General features: G+C 42.9%; 1 protein-coding gene across 7 annotated transcripts in view; it reads left to right on the forward strand.

The window, feature by feature from the left end:
- DHDDS (dehydrodolichyl diphosphate synthase subunit) overlaps positions 1-12,753 on the forward strand; it is a 40,769-nt gene that overhangs the window by 17,602 nt on the left and 10,414 nt on the right. For all 7 annotated transcript variants that reach the window (XM_032300960.1, XM_032300957.1, XM_032300961.1 and 4 more), the window contains 2 exons: positions 3,705-3,819; positions 6,276-6,383. In XM_032300960.1, the coding sequence (XP_032156851.1) occupies positions 3,705-3,819; positions 6,276-6,383 (223 nt within the window). The remainder of the gene's footprint in view (positions 1-3,704; positions 3,820-6,275; positions 6,384-12,753) is intronic.

The following is a 12,753-nucleotide window of genomic DNA, read 5'->3' on the forward strand; positions in this document are numbered from 1 at the left end:
TTTGTTTTTGGAGACAGGGTTTTACTCTGTCGCTGAGGCTGAAGCGCAGTGGTGCGAACATGGCTCACTGTAATCTAGGGCTCAAGAGATCCTTCCACCTCAGCTTCCTGAGTATTTGGGGCCACAGGTGCCTGCTACACATCTGGCTAATTTTTTAACTTTTCTGTAGAGATAGGGTTTTGCCATGTTGCCCAGGCTGGTCTCAAACTTCTGGGCTCAAGTGATCCTCCTGCCTTAGCCTCCCAAAGTGCTGGGATTACAGAGCCATCGCACCTGACCCAGGTATATATGTATATTTTTAGCAATTAAAATAATAGATTGTTTTGTGAATCTGGAAATTATAGAAGAAGGAACTAGATTAAGACCAAAGGATAGTTAATAAATTCTGTTCCACTGCGTTACCTTGAATGGGCTACTTGACTCCCTGTAGGCCTCTTGTCTTTCTTATAAAGCAATAGCGTTAATAATAGTAATTGCCAACACTTACTGAGCATTTACTTTGTTCCAAGCATTAAGCTTTCCACATACATTTAATCCTTAGGCCTTATCCTATAAGGTAGATACGGTTTTTATGCCTATTCTAAAGATGAGGATACTGGCTGGGCACGATGGCTCATGCCTGTAATCCTAGCACTTTGGGAGGCCAAAGTGGGTGGATCACAAGGTCAGGAGTTTAAGACCAGCCTGAAAAACATGATGAAACCCCATCTCTACTAAAAATTAGCCAGGTGTGGTGGCACACACCTGTAATCCCAGCTACCTGGGAGGCTGAGGCAGGAGAATTGCCTGAACTCAGGAGGCAGAGGTTGCAGTGAGCTTAGATCGCGCGGCTGCACTCCAGCCTGGGTGACAGAGTGAGACTCTGTCTCATAAATAAATACGAGAATACTGAGACATGAAGAGGAAAAGTAACTTGTGCAAGTTCACATAGTTGGCAAACCTTGGGGCCAAGATTTCAACCCGGCTTCAGAGCCTCTGTTCTCATTCACTGTAGTATGCTGACTTTCCTTGTAGAAAGGTTGAAATGAACAATAAGGCAGTAAAAAAGAAAAAATTAGCTGGGCATGGTGGTTTATGCCTGTAATTCCAAGACTTTGGGAAGCAGAGGCGGGAAAATCATTTGAGCCCTGGAGTATGAGACCAGCCCTGGCAACATGACAAAACCCTGTCTCTGTAAAAATAAAACAGTTAGCTGGGTGTGCTGGCACACGCTTGTAGCTACTTGGGAGGCTGAGTGAGGATTACTTGAGCCCAGCAGGTCAAGGCTGCAATGAGCTGTGATTACACCGTTGCCCTCTAGCCTGGACAACAGAGTGAAACCCTGTCTCAAACACACACATGAACACACACACATATTCACTTCTGACATAAATATTTATAACACATGAAATCACATTATGAATAGTTTTCACTCTGAATCATGCTTTTTTCATTCAGTGTTATGTTTTTCTACCACCCATGTTTTTAATAATTCTTCATATCACTATTTATAATGGCTATAAAATATTTCTTGCATTAAATTATTTAATCAGTCTTCTGTTTGTCGGGTATATAGGCAGTTTCTAATATTCATTGTTACAAATAATGCCACAATTAAATCTTTGACTAGTCTGCAGTTTGGACTGTTTCCTCACGATCTGAGTTTGAAAGTGCTCATTTCACCTTATTCTTGCCAAGATTGTCAAGACTTTTTTAAAGTAAACTGTTCTGACCAGGTGCAGTGGCTCATACCTGTAATCCCAGTACTTTGGGTGGCCAAGGTGGATTGGATTGGATTGCTTGAGCTCGTGATTTCAAGACCAGCCTGGGCAAAATGGTGAAACCCCATCTCTAAAAGTACAAAAATTAGCTGGGTGTGATGGCATGTGCCTATAGTCCCAGCTACTTGGGAGGCTAAGGTGGAAGGATGGCTTGAGTCAAGGAGGCTAAGATTACAGTGAGCCAAGATCACATCACTGTACTCCAGCCTGGATAACAGCCATATCCTGTTTCTTTTTTTTTTTTTTTTTTTTTTGAGACGGAGTTTTGCTCTTGTTACCCAGGCTGGAGTGCAATGGCGCGATCTCAGCTCACCGCAACCTCCGCCTCCTGGGTTCAGGCAATTCTCCTGCCTCAGCCTCCTTGAGTAGCTGGGATTACATGCACGTGCCACCAGGCCCAGCTAATTTTTGTATTTTTAGTAGAGACGGGGTTTCACTATGTTGACCAGGATGGTCTCGATCTCTTGACCTTGTGATCCACCCACCTCGGCCTCCCAAAGTGCTGGGATTACAGGCGTGAGCCACAGCGCCCGGCTATCCTGTTTCAAAAAACAAAAACAAACAAACCTATTCTCATAGGTAAAAACTGATATTTTACTGTTATTTAATGTAAGTCATTTCTGAAAAATCTTCACATAGAGAGCTTTAACTCACATTCCATTTACTGATGGATTTTTGTTGCCCAAAGTCTACAGATGTTCCATTTTGATTTTGTCAGTTTCATCTTTCCACCCTAGAGTTACCTCTTTTTTTTTTTTTTTTTTTTTTTTTTTGAGACAGGGTCCCACTGTATCACCCAGGCTGGAATGCACTGGCATGATCTCAGCTTTTTCCATAAGAACTCTGCCCACTGTCTAAAGTAGGTAGGACAAACTCTTTGCAGATAAATTGGAAACTCAGAGAGACTGAGTCTTTTAAGTCACACTGCAAGTTGATGGGACTGAAAATAATTTTTTTTTTTTTTTTTTTTTTTTAATGAAGTCTCACCCTATCACCAGGCTGGAGTGCAGTGGTGCCATCTCAGCTCACTGCAACCTCCACCTCCCAGGTTCAAGCAATTCTCCTGCCTCAGCCTCCCAAGTAGCTGAGACTACAGGCGCACACCACCACACCTGGCTAATTTTTGTATTTTAAGTAGAGACGGGGTTTCACCATGTTAGCTAGGATGGTCTCGATCTCCCGACCTTGTGATCTGCCCACCTTTGCCTCCCAAAGTACTGGGATTACGGGCGTGAGCCACTGTGCCCGGCAGTCTCTTTCTTACTTCTTAGCCAAGCCACTGTTAATAGTATGATGTGTCTTTTTAGACTTTGTTCTTTATGTATACTCATATGCACATGTGAATGTTTGAATGTGTATGTATGTGTGTGTTTTATATTATATGTTTTCTGAAATTTGCCTCTTTCATTTAACATTAGATTATGAACATCTTTCCAAATCAGTGCATTTAGATTTATCTTTATTTTTAGAACGCAGTTGCATAGTATTTCATCAAATCCTGGGTCATAGAATGTATGTATTTAAAAAAAAAAAAAGATATTTCAAGCAAAAGACAACAGATATTCTTGTGGGTACATCTGGTTTTAGGCCTGAGGCTAAATGACTTTCAGCAAATTATTCTTTGACTCAGTTTCCTTATCTATAAAACAAAGACGTATATGTATCAGAACATGTCGGAAAAGGCAAAAAATAAAGAGAAAAGAAAGAATTTTACATTGTATGATCTAAAAAAAATGTAAAACCTTAAATAGTTGTGAAAATTCATTCATTAATTTAACAAACATTTGTTGAGGGCCTTCTGTGTACCATGTAGTATTGGCTAGAGTATTTGATGGTATTGTACAAACTGGGAACCCTTATGTATGGAAGTTCACCAGGAAAATACTACAGAAAGAGAATACTACAGGATGTGTGCCTCTCTTTGTCTCCTCTTGCTCACCTTAGTGATATCTCTGAGTCTCTGCTTGATAAGTGCCTCTATACCAACCGCTCTCCTTATCCTGACATCTTGATACGGACTTCTGGAGAAGTGCGACTGAGTGACTTCTTGCTATGGCAGGTAGGTCATTTCCAGGTACTATTATGTTTGTGTCATGGGGAAAACCAGTACAGTCTATCCACAGAATGGATTAGAGTGGTCCATCCCCACTCCCAGATAGTCTGGGGCCAGAGTACTTTGGGGGAAAGCTAAAATCTGGAGAAGCATCTCTAGGCTGTGTCTGATAACATTTGCTATCCATTCCTCATCTGTCACTGGCTTTGCACCTTTGCAAATCCAACTGTAGTGAAAACTTCATTGTGTTCCTATTCAAGGAATGGGACTTCTGTCTTGCATCCCTGAGCATAAGCTCTTGCCTTGGTAACCTGCCAGGGACCCTAGCCCCTCTGGGTTAGAAGCTTGCCTTGCAGTTACTAGTCCCTCTCCTTCAGGATAAAGGGTCATACCTATGTAAGCATGATCCATGAAGGATGTAAACACTCAAGTCTCCATTCCCTGTTAACCTGGTCCCTGAATAGCACATAACTAGGGAAAGCCCTTGTTCTAGGAGAAGCTGGAGGGAGAGACTCCATTTGGAAGCAGCTCACATGATAAAGTTCCAGAAATTTTAATGGACCACAATCTTAAAAGTGAGCTAATGCCGGGCATGCTGGCTCACGCCTGTAGTCCCAGCACTTTGGGAAGCTGAGGCAGGTGGATCACTTGAGGCCAGGAGTTCGAGACCAATCCGGCCAACATGATGAACCGTCGTCTCTACTAAAAATACAAAAATTAGCTCAGCACAGTGGCAGGTGCCTGTAGTCCCAACTACTCAGATGGCTAAGGTGGGAGAATCACTTGAACCCAGGAGGCGGAAGTTGCAGTTAGCCAAGATCATGCCACTGCACTCTAGCCTGGGTGACAGGGCGAGATTCTGTCTCAAAAAAAAAAAAAAAAAACAAGAAATAAGTACAATGTGCACCTACTGGTTCTGTGGTCCACTGTGCTGCTCAGATCACATTTGGGAAATTTACTGATGGACTTAGTTTTAAGAGATTACAGAGTCAGTTACTCTGTACAAATTAGTTACATTGACAAACTAGAGGACTTCTTGGAAGAGGTCAAACTAGAAAGCAAGGAATCTCATGTCTTACAAAAAATAAGGAAAGGATAGTGTTCTGGAAAAGGGAAAGAAATGACAATGTATTCTCTTTGAAAAAAATGTTGTTGAGTTCCTTCTTTATGCAGGAAATATAGCAATGACCAAGTCAGAAATGATCCCTACTATCTTGAAACTTATAGTTTCTTAGCAAAGACAAACTCTCTGAACAAGTCATTACAACCTTAGGAACTGATAATAGGCAGCTCACATAGCCCTGAGATATTTGAAAGAATGTCACTTTGAAAAAGAAACTGGTTCCAGAGAAGATACCTGGGACCTTGGTAGAAGTTGTAGAGAAGGAGGCCGGGTGCGGTGGCTCACGCCTGTAATCCCAGCACTTTGGGAGGCCGAGGCGGGTGGATCACGAGGTCAAGAGATCGAGACCATCCCGGTCAACATGGTGAAACCCCGTCTCTACTAAAAATACAAAAAACATTAGCTGGGCATGGTGGCGCATGCCTGTAATCCCAGCTACTCAGGAGGTTGAGGCAGGAGAATTGCCTGAACCCAGGAGGCGGAGGTTGCGGTGAGCTGAGATCGCGCCATTGCACTCCAGCCTGGGTAGCAAGAGTGAAACTCCGTCTCAAAAAAAAAAAAAAAAGAAGTTGTAGAGAAGGAGACATTGGTTTACCATAACAAGCCAAAGAGGCTATCTGACAACTAGTTATTCCTCCATGAGGTACTGAATTCCTCACTACTACAGATATCAAGCAGTGGCTGTCAAGAGTGTTCCAAAAGAGATTCTTCATCAGTGATTATTACTAAAGTATACCTGTCTCTCTACTATACATATGTTAGCTCATTTAAACTCAATAGTACACTGAAAGTTAGGTATTCCTATCATGCAGTTTTATATTTGAGGAATCTCAGGCCCAGGTGAAATTACCCCTGCCCAAATAAATGGTAAATGGTTGGAGCCAAAATTCAAAGCCAAGCATTCTGGCTCCAGAGCCCATACTCTCAACCACTATACCCTACCGATGCTGCTTAAAAATAACAATGGTGGCTACCATTTGTTCATCGCTGACCTTTATCAGACAGCATGTTTCCCAGATGCCCTCTAAGGGCCAAGAGCCAATAACATAATCCAGATGTTATTTCATGGTCCTAAAATTGTCTCTTAGAAAAATCCTGGTGGAATTGTTGATCTGGTCTCACCACAGGCAGGTGATCTGGCTGCCTCAGGTGACTCCCCCCCCTATTAGTGAGTGAATCAGGGCCAGCAGCAGCTGCAGCTTCAGCTCAGGATGCCTGTACCGTCTCATCTCTGGGTGTCTCGGTCCTGCTCAGCTTGCTTTTTCCTTGGAGGACTGACAAGGGATGCAGCCCAGCAACATGTTACTAAATCATACTCTTCCTTCTCTGCTTTTCCCAGACCTCTCACTCCTGCCTAGTGTTCCAACCTGTTCTATGGCCAGAATACACATTTTGGAACCTCTTTGAGGCCATCCTGCAGTTCCAGATGAACCATAGCGTGCTTCAGGTAAGAGTTCAGGGCTGCCCAGACTGAATGGGATGGAAGAAAAGATTAGCATTGATTGATGACCACCTTACTATATACCAGGCACTTCCTAATAAGATGATGATAATGATGATAGTAGCTATCACCTACTGACTATCTACTGCTTACCAGGCACTGTGAACATTTTACATGCTACATCTCAATGTTCCCATGACCCAATGAGGGAACCCTTATTAGCCCTTCCCTTATGTAAGTAAGCAAATAGAAGAGAAACAATTTAGTTAAGGACATGTAATCATTAAAAGGTAGGAAGAGGATTTGAGCTACAAGTCTTTTATCTTTTAAAGACTCAGGAAAAGGCTTTTCAGAGAAATTGGCCATTATTCCTTTAAAGTATTAGTCTAATAAAAGATCGTAGCAGTATTAAGGGATTAAGAACTAAATAGCATTGTCTTTCCATTGTGTAAATCTATGTTGTGTCAAGACTTGAAGTTCAACTTTCAATGTTTATCACCAAATCTAACAGGTTTTATTAGCAGGTAGCATCACCTGTATATAATTAGGTCTCTTCATAATAATGGTGGTGTGGGTTGGTGGTAGCTAACATATTGAGGATCTGCTAGGGCACTTAGGTGATTTCATGTAAGTTTTCTTATTTAACTTAACAACCCAGCAGGTTTGATATCCTCATTTTTCACATATAGAAACAGGGGGACAGAGACACTTAAGTAACTGTCCCAAGAACCTGAATTTTATGTTATTTATTTTTTTGAGATGGAGCTTTGCTCTTCTCACCCAGGCCCAAGTGCAGTAGCGTGGTCTCGGCTCACTGCAACCTCCACCTCCTGGGTTTGAGCTTTTCACCTGTCTCAGTCTCCCAACTAGCTGGAATTACAGGCGTGCGCCACCATGCCTGGCTAATTTTTCTATTTTTTTTTTTTTTTTTTTTTTTGAGACGGAGTTTCGCTCTTGTTACCCAGGCTGGAGTGCAATGGCGCGATCTCGGCTCACCGCAACCTCCGCCTCCTGGGTTCAGGCAATTCTCCTGCCTCAGCCTCCTGAGTAGCTGGGACTACAGGCACGCGCCACCATGCCCAGCTAATTTTTTGTAGCTTTAGTAGAGACGGGGTTTCACCATGTTGACCAGGATGGTCTTGATCTCTTGACCTTGTGATCCGCCCGCCTCGGCCTCCCAAAGTGCTGGGATTACAGGCTTGAGCCACCGCTCCCAGCTAATTTTTCTATTTTTAGTAGAGACAGGGTTTTGCCATGTTGGCCAGGATAGTCTCAACTTCTGACCTCAGGTGATCCGCCCACCTTGGCCTCTCAAAGTGCTGGGATTACAGGCGTGAACCACCACACCTGGCCTAAGGAACCTGAATTTTAAAATCAAAGCTGGTCCTGCTTCTTGAGTCTGGAGAGCTAATACCAGGAGGAAATAATGATATGAGTCAGGGATTCTTAAACTCCTTGGTATTGGGGTCCCTTTGGAGAATCTAATGAAAGCCACAGACCATCTCCCTAGGAAAATCGCAGATCACTCAAATATGGAATTTTGCATAGAATTGCAAACTTACCATGGAAACACATAGAATACTTTTTTTTTTGAGACTGAGTTTCATTCTTGTTGCCCAGGCCAGAGTGCAATGGCGCCATCTTGGCTCACCGCAACCTCCGCCTCCCAGTTTCAAGTGATTTTCCTGCCTCAACCTCCTGAGTAGCTGGGATTACAGGCATGTGCCATCACGCCCAGCTAATTTTGTATTTTTCATAGAGATGGAGTTTCTCCTTGTTGGTCGGGCTGGTCTCGAACTCCCTACCTCAGGTGATCCACCCGCCTGAGCCTCCCAAAGTGCTAGGATTACAGGTGTGAGCCAGCGCACCTGGACACACATAGAATACTTTAGAGGGGTTCACATAACCCCTGAAATCTGTCCCTGAATCCCAAGTCCTGAACTCCTGGTGTAAGTCAATCAAATCACAAAGATTTGATAATGTATTTCATTACTTAGTCTTAGAGTATGAGGAAATTGAAAGAAGTTTAGAATTAGTGAAAAGAAAAACGGCAAAGGCACAATTACCCACTGTCAGTGGGGAATAAATATCAGATTTTTCCATATGACCAAAGCCCCCTCTAAAAGCTAAAACTTTACCCTTTTTTGATGGAAAAGTTTCTAAAATGCATCTTGTACATAATTCATTTACATCTACTTCATAGTAGGCACTTGCTAATAATGATGATTAGGATAATCACATTCTATTTTTTTTTAGAGACAGGGTCTCACTCTGTTGCCCAGGCTGGACTATAGTTGTGCAACCTTGGCTTACTGCAGCCTTGACCTCCCAGCCTCAAGTAGCTTGCCAGCCTTACGAGTAGCTGGGACTACAGGTGCACACTATCATGCCTGGCTAATTTTTGTATTTTTTGTAGAGATAAGGTCTCACTATGTTGCCTAGGCTGGTCTTGAACTCTTAAGCTCAAGCAATCCTCCTGCTTTGTCCCCCCCAAGAGCTGGGATTCTAGACGTGAGACATCATGCCTAGCCATCATATTTTAATGATTACGATAATTATTATGTTTAAACATATCAGTGTACAACAATATCCTTGAGGGGCAGGAATGTTTGCTCTAAGTTAGATGGTCTCAAAATACCTGGGTTTGGGATTTCATGTATATTTTTCTGTGTCTTCCCTCTTTCATTTTTTACTGCTGTCAACAGTTAATTTTGACAGTATCTCTCCTCTTCCTTCGTATTTACTGTTTTAAATCGGCTATAGACAAGAACACCAGTTAGTCAAGCTTGTTGGGATTATGTATATAAAATGAGAGTGAAGTGGCTCTGTGTGAAGACCAGAGGAGCATGGTGCATGAGTTTTTGTGTTTTTATCTCTAATTTGGCTGCTCAGAAGTCTTTTATAGTAATTTCACGTTTTTCAGATACTTTGCACATGGTTGTCAGAGGAGTTAACTCAAGTTTCATTCATTCCATAAGTATTTATTGAATAGTATGAATCAGGCACTGTATTAGGCACAGGAGAGTCAACAGTTAGCCAGTGAGACAAGATCTCTACCTTTGTGGAACTTGTATTCTTGAGGAGACAGAAATAAGAAAGTAAACAAATAAGTTCTGATTATAATAAGGCAATGAAGAATACAGAGTGATGTGCTAGAAAGTAATGAAGAGAATGCAAAGAGACTGAGGTTTAAGTTTGGGTCTTAGAAGAACAAAAAAGAGGTCAGTGTGCCAAGGGAGAAGGGCATGAAATGAGGCTAGAGTCAGACGTCGGCTCATACAGAGACTTGTAGGTCATGGTAACAAAGCTGAAGGTCTTTAATCAGGGGATGTCAATATCTGAGTTGCATTTTGTAAAACTCATTCAGAATTTTCAAAGCCAAGAGACAGAACTCCTGCAGTAGTCCAGGTGAGAGAGGATGTACCTCGAGGTAGGGTGGTGGCAGTAAGGAAGAGGAAGAGTTAAGCCGGGATAAAAACAAACGTTAAAACAGAAACAAGTGAAACTAACTATATTAAGGTGATAACCCCCCAGGAAAGGAATTAATTCAACTTACCTGAATACAGTTCTCTGCTGTTCAACTCTAGTGGAATCTCTTCTCAGGATAATACAAACTGCAACATTAACACAAACTTAAACATTACTTAAGAGGTTAACATAACACAACATAACATAACATAACATAAACTTAAACATTACTTAAGAGGTTTGTTAGTCTGGGCACTGTGGCTCACACCTGTAATCCCAGTACTTTGGGAGGCCAAGGTGGGTAGATCACCTGAGGTCAGGAGTTCGAGACCAGCCTGACCAACATGGTGAAACCCCATCTCTAAAAAAATACAACATAATTAGCTGGGTGTGGTGGTGGTCTATAATCCCAACTACTTGGGAGGCTGAGGTAGAAGAATTGCTTGAACCCGGGAGGCAGAGGTTGCAGTGGGCTGAGATCGTGCCATGGCACTCCAGTCTGGACAACAAGAGTGAAACTCCATCTCAAAAAAAAAAAAGGTTTGTAGTTAGTGGGAATGTTGGTAGTGTAATTGTGAAACTCTTATTTCTTGTAGAATAAAACAAGTAAGTACAAATAAATGTTATTAAGAACCAAGACATATAGGTGGCCTTAGCAATTGGGTGTATATTTCTGCTGTTTCCTGGAATGGGGTGAAGGCGTTTGGGGTCAATCCATTTGTACCTATGAATCATATTCGCAAACTTCTTTTGTTTTTTGAGACGGAGTCTCACTGTGTGGCTGGAGTGCAGTGGCGTGATCTCAGCTCACTGCAACCTCCATCTCCCGGGTTCAAGTGATTCTCCTGCCTCAGCCTCCCATGTAGCTGGGACTACAGGCACATGCTACCACGCCCAGCTAATTTTTATATTTTTAGTAGAGACAGGGTTTTGCCATGTTGGCCAGGCTGGTCTTGAACTCCTGACCTCAGGTAATCCTCCTGCCTCCTAAAGTGCTAGGATTACGGGCATGAGCCAGTACACCTGGCCTATATTTGCAAACTTATTGAGCTCTTATCATATGTCAGGCATCCTTTCATTAAATTATATGAACTGCTTTAAGGCAGATTCTATTATTATTGCCTCCATTTTTAAAGCAAGGAAACCAAAGTTATAATAGAGATATTGATTATTTTGAAGCCTTCTCCAGCAGGAGCCCCTGGAGGTTCTGGCCAGGCTTTCTCTACCCTGGAGTCTTCAAAGCTCTGTTTCTAGAAATTGTATCACCTTAACAGATGCAGTAAGGGGAGAATCCAGACTAACGGCATCCTCACCAGTCTGTTCTCAGACCAGAGAGGTCTTTCCAGGCTTTTCTCATGTCTTCCTTTTATAGACCCTGTATCATGGCCAAACTGGACTCTTCACAGTTCCTTGTTCCATGCCCTTCAGTTTCCTACCTCTATGTCTGTGCTCTTGCCCCATCACCCAAATTCCCATTATCAAAATTTGAGCTGCTCTGTCTCTAGGCCCTGCCCAATATGTCCCTGTTCTTTTCGGGAAGCCAGGGCAGGGGGCTTCTGGACCTAGAGTGGCTTAGTGGGAGGAAGGCAGCTGGTGGATCCTAAGGGAAGTGGGGACTTAACTACAAGTTGTTAGGAGCCAGACCTTGATATCTGAATGGACCATGACCGTCTGCAGATGGTCACCTAGCCAGTCTAAGAAGCTGGCAAAGGGAGATCTTGACTGTGATGCAGGAGGACTTGTCAGCCAGGAGTCAGGGACAAATAGGCAATCAGGCTAGGGAAGGGGTATGTAGCAGTGCAGAGCAGCTGATCCTCAATCATAAGTGGGATGGATAGTAGGCCCATGAGAGGTCATTGATGGAGATGAGTAAAAAGTGTTTTTCCACTTCATCTCCAAGGATGACATTAGTGAGGTAAAAGACCAATATTCCCATGAAGCTTCCTAAAGTACATTTGTCACAATTTAAACAGGCTGGATCAAACATTATATTTCTTGTGCTTTTCAGGTCGTCACTGTCTTCTCCTCAGGATAAGTTAAAAGCTTGAGTGATTTATTTATTTATTTATTTCTGTGGAAATGGGATCTCACCATGATGCCGAGGCTGGTCTCAAGCAGCTGGGCTCAAGCAGTCCTCCCACCTTAGCCTAAAAGCTTGAGTTACTGTCTCAGACATTCATGACTGAATCTTGGCACTGCCTATATAGCTATGTGACTGTACAGTTACTTAACCCCTCAGAGTATCATTTCCCTCACCTGTAAAATGAGAGAAGTAGCAATTACAGTAATACCTACCTTGCAGGTTTGTGATAGGGGTTCAGTAAGCTAATACATGTCAAGTGCTGAGTGCAGTGCCTGGAACAGAGTTTATTTCCTGAGAATGGTGGCCAATATTGTTCCCCACATGTGTGTCTCTGGGCCTTTCATCAGACTCCTGTCTCTGGAAAAGCAGCCTGCGCATCCTGTCCCTAGTACAACTCCCCAGGCAAGGAGACTCTGAAGATGCTTCAGAACATATTTCTGGTAGGAGGTACTCTGTCTGCCTGAGGGCAGCCCTCAGAAGTGCATTCCTCATGCTGCCGACCTAGACTGGCTGGTTGCAGCTTGGGGAAGAACTTTTCATTGGCTAATAAACGTTTTGAAGGCAAGGACCTGCAGCCTCTTTCCAGGCGCCAGCAGAGTGGTAGAGGACTTTTGGATTTAAGTACTGGAGGGACTTTGCATCTTGTTCTCTGATTCTACCAAGGAAAGAATAAGAGCAGAGAGGCATAATGCCCAGGAAGAATTTATATTCATAGGTTGGAACCACATTTCTCAAAGTGAGCTTCTTGGAGCCCTGGCACCAAGATTGGATAAGGTATGTACAAAAAGTCTCTTAAGGAAGCCAGGCATGGTGGTTCATGCCTGT

The sequence above is a fragment of the Sapajus apella genome, unplaced genomic scaffold (assembly GCF_009761245.1).
Source record: "Sapajus apella isolate SASKATOON/1434 unplaced genomic scaffold, GSC_monkey_1.0 scaffold43, whole genome shotgun sequence".
NCBI classification, from domain to species: Eukaryota; Metazoa; Chordata; class Mammalia; order Primates; family Cebidae; genus Sapajus; species Sapajus apella.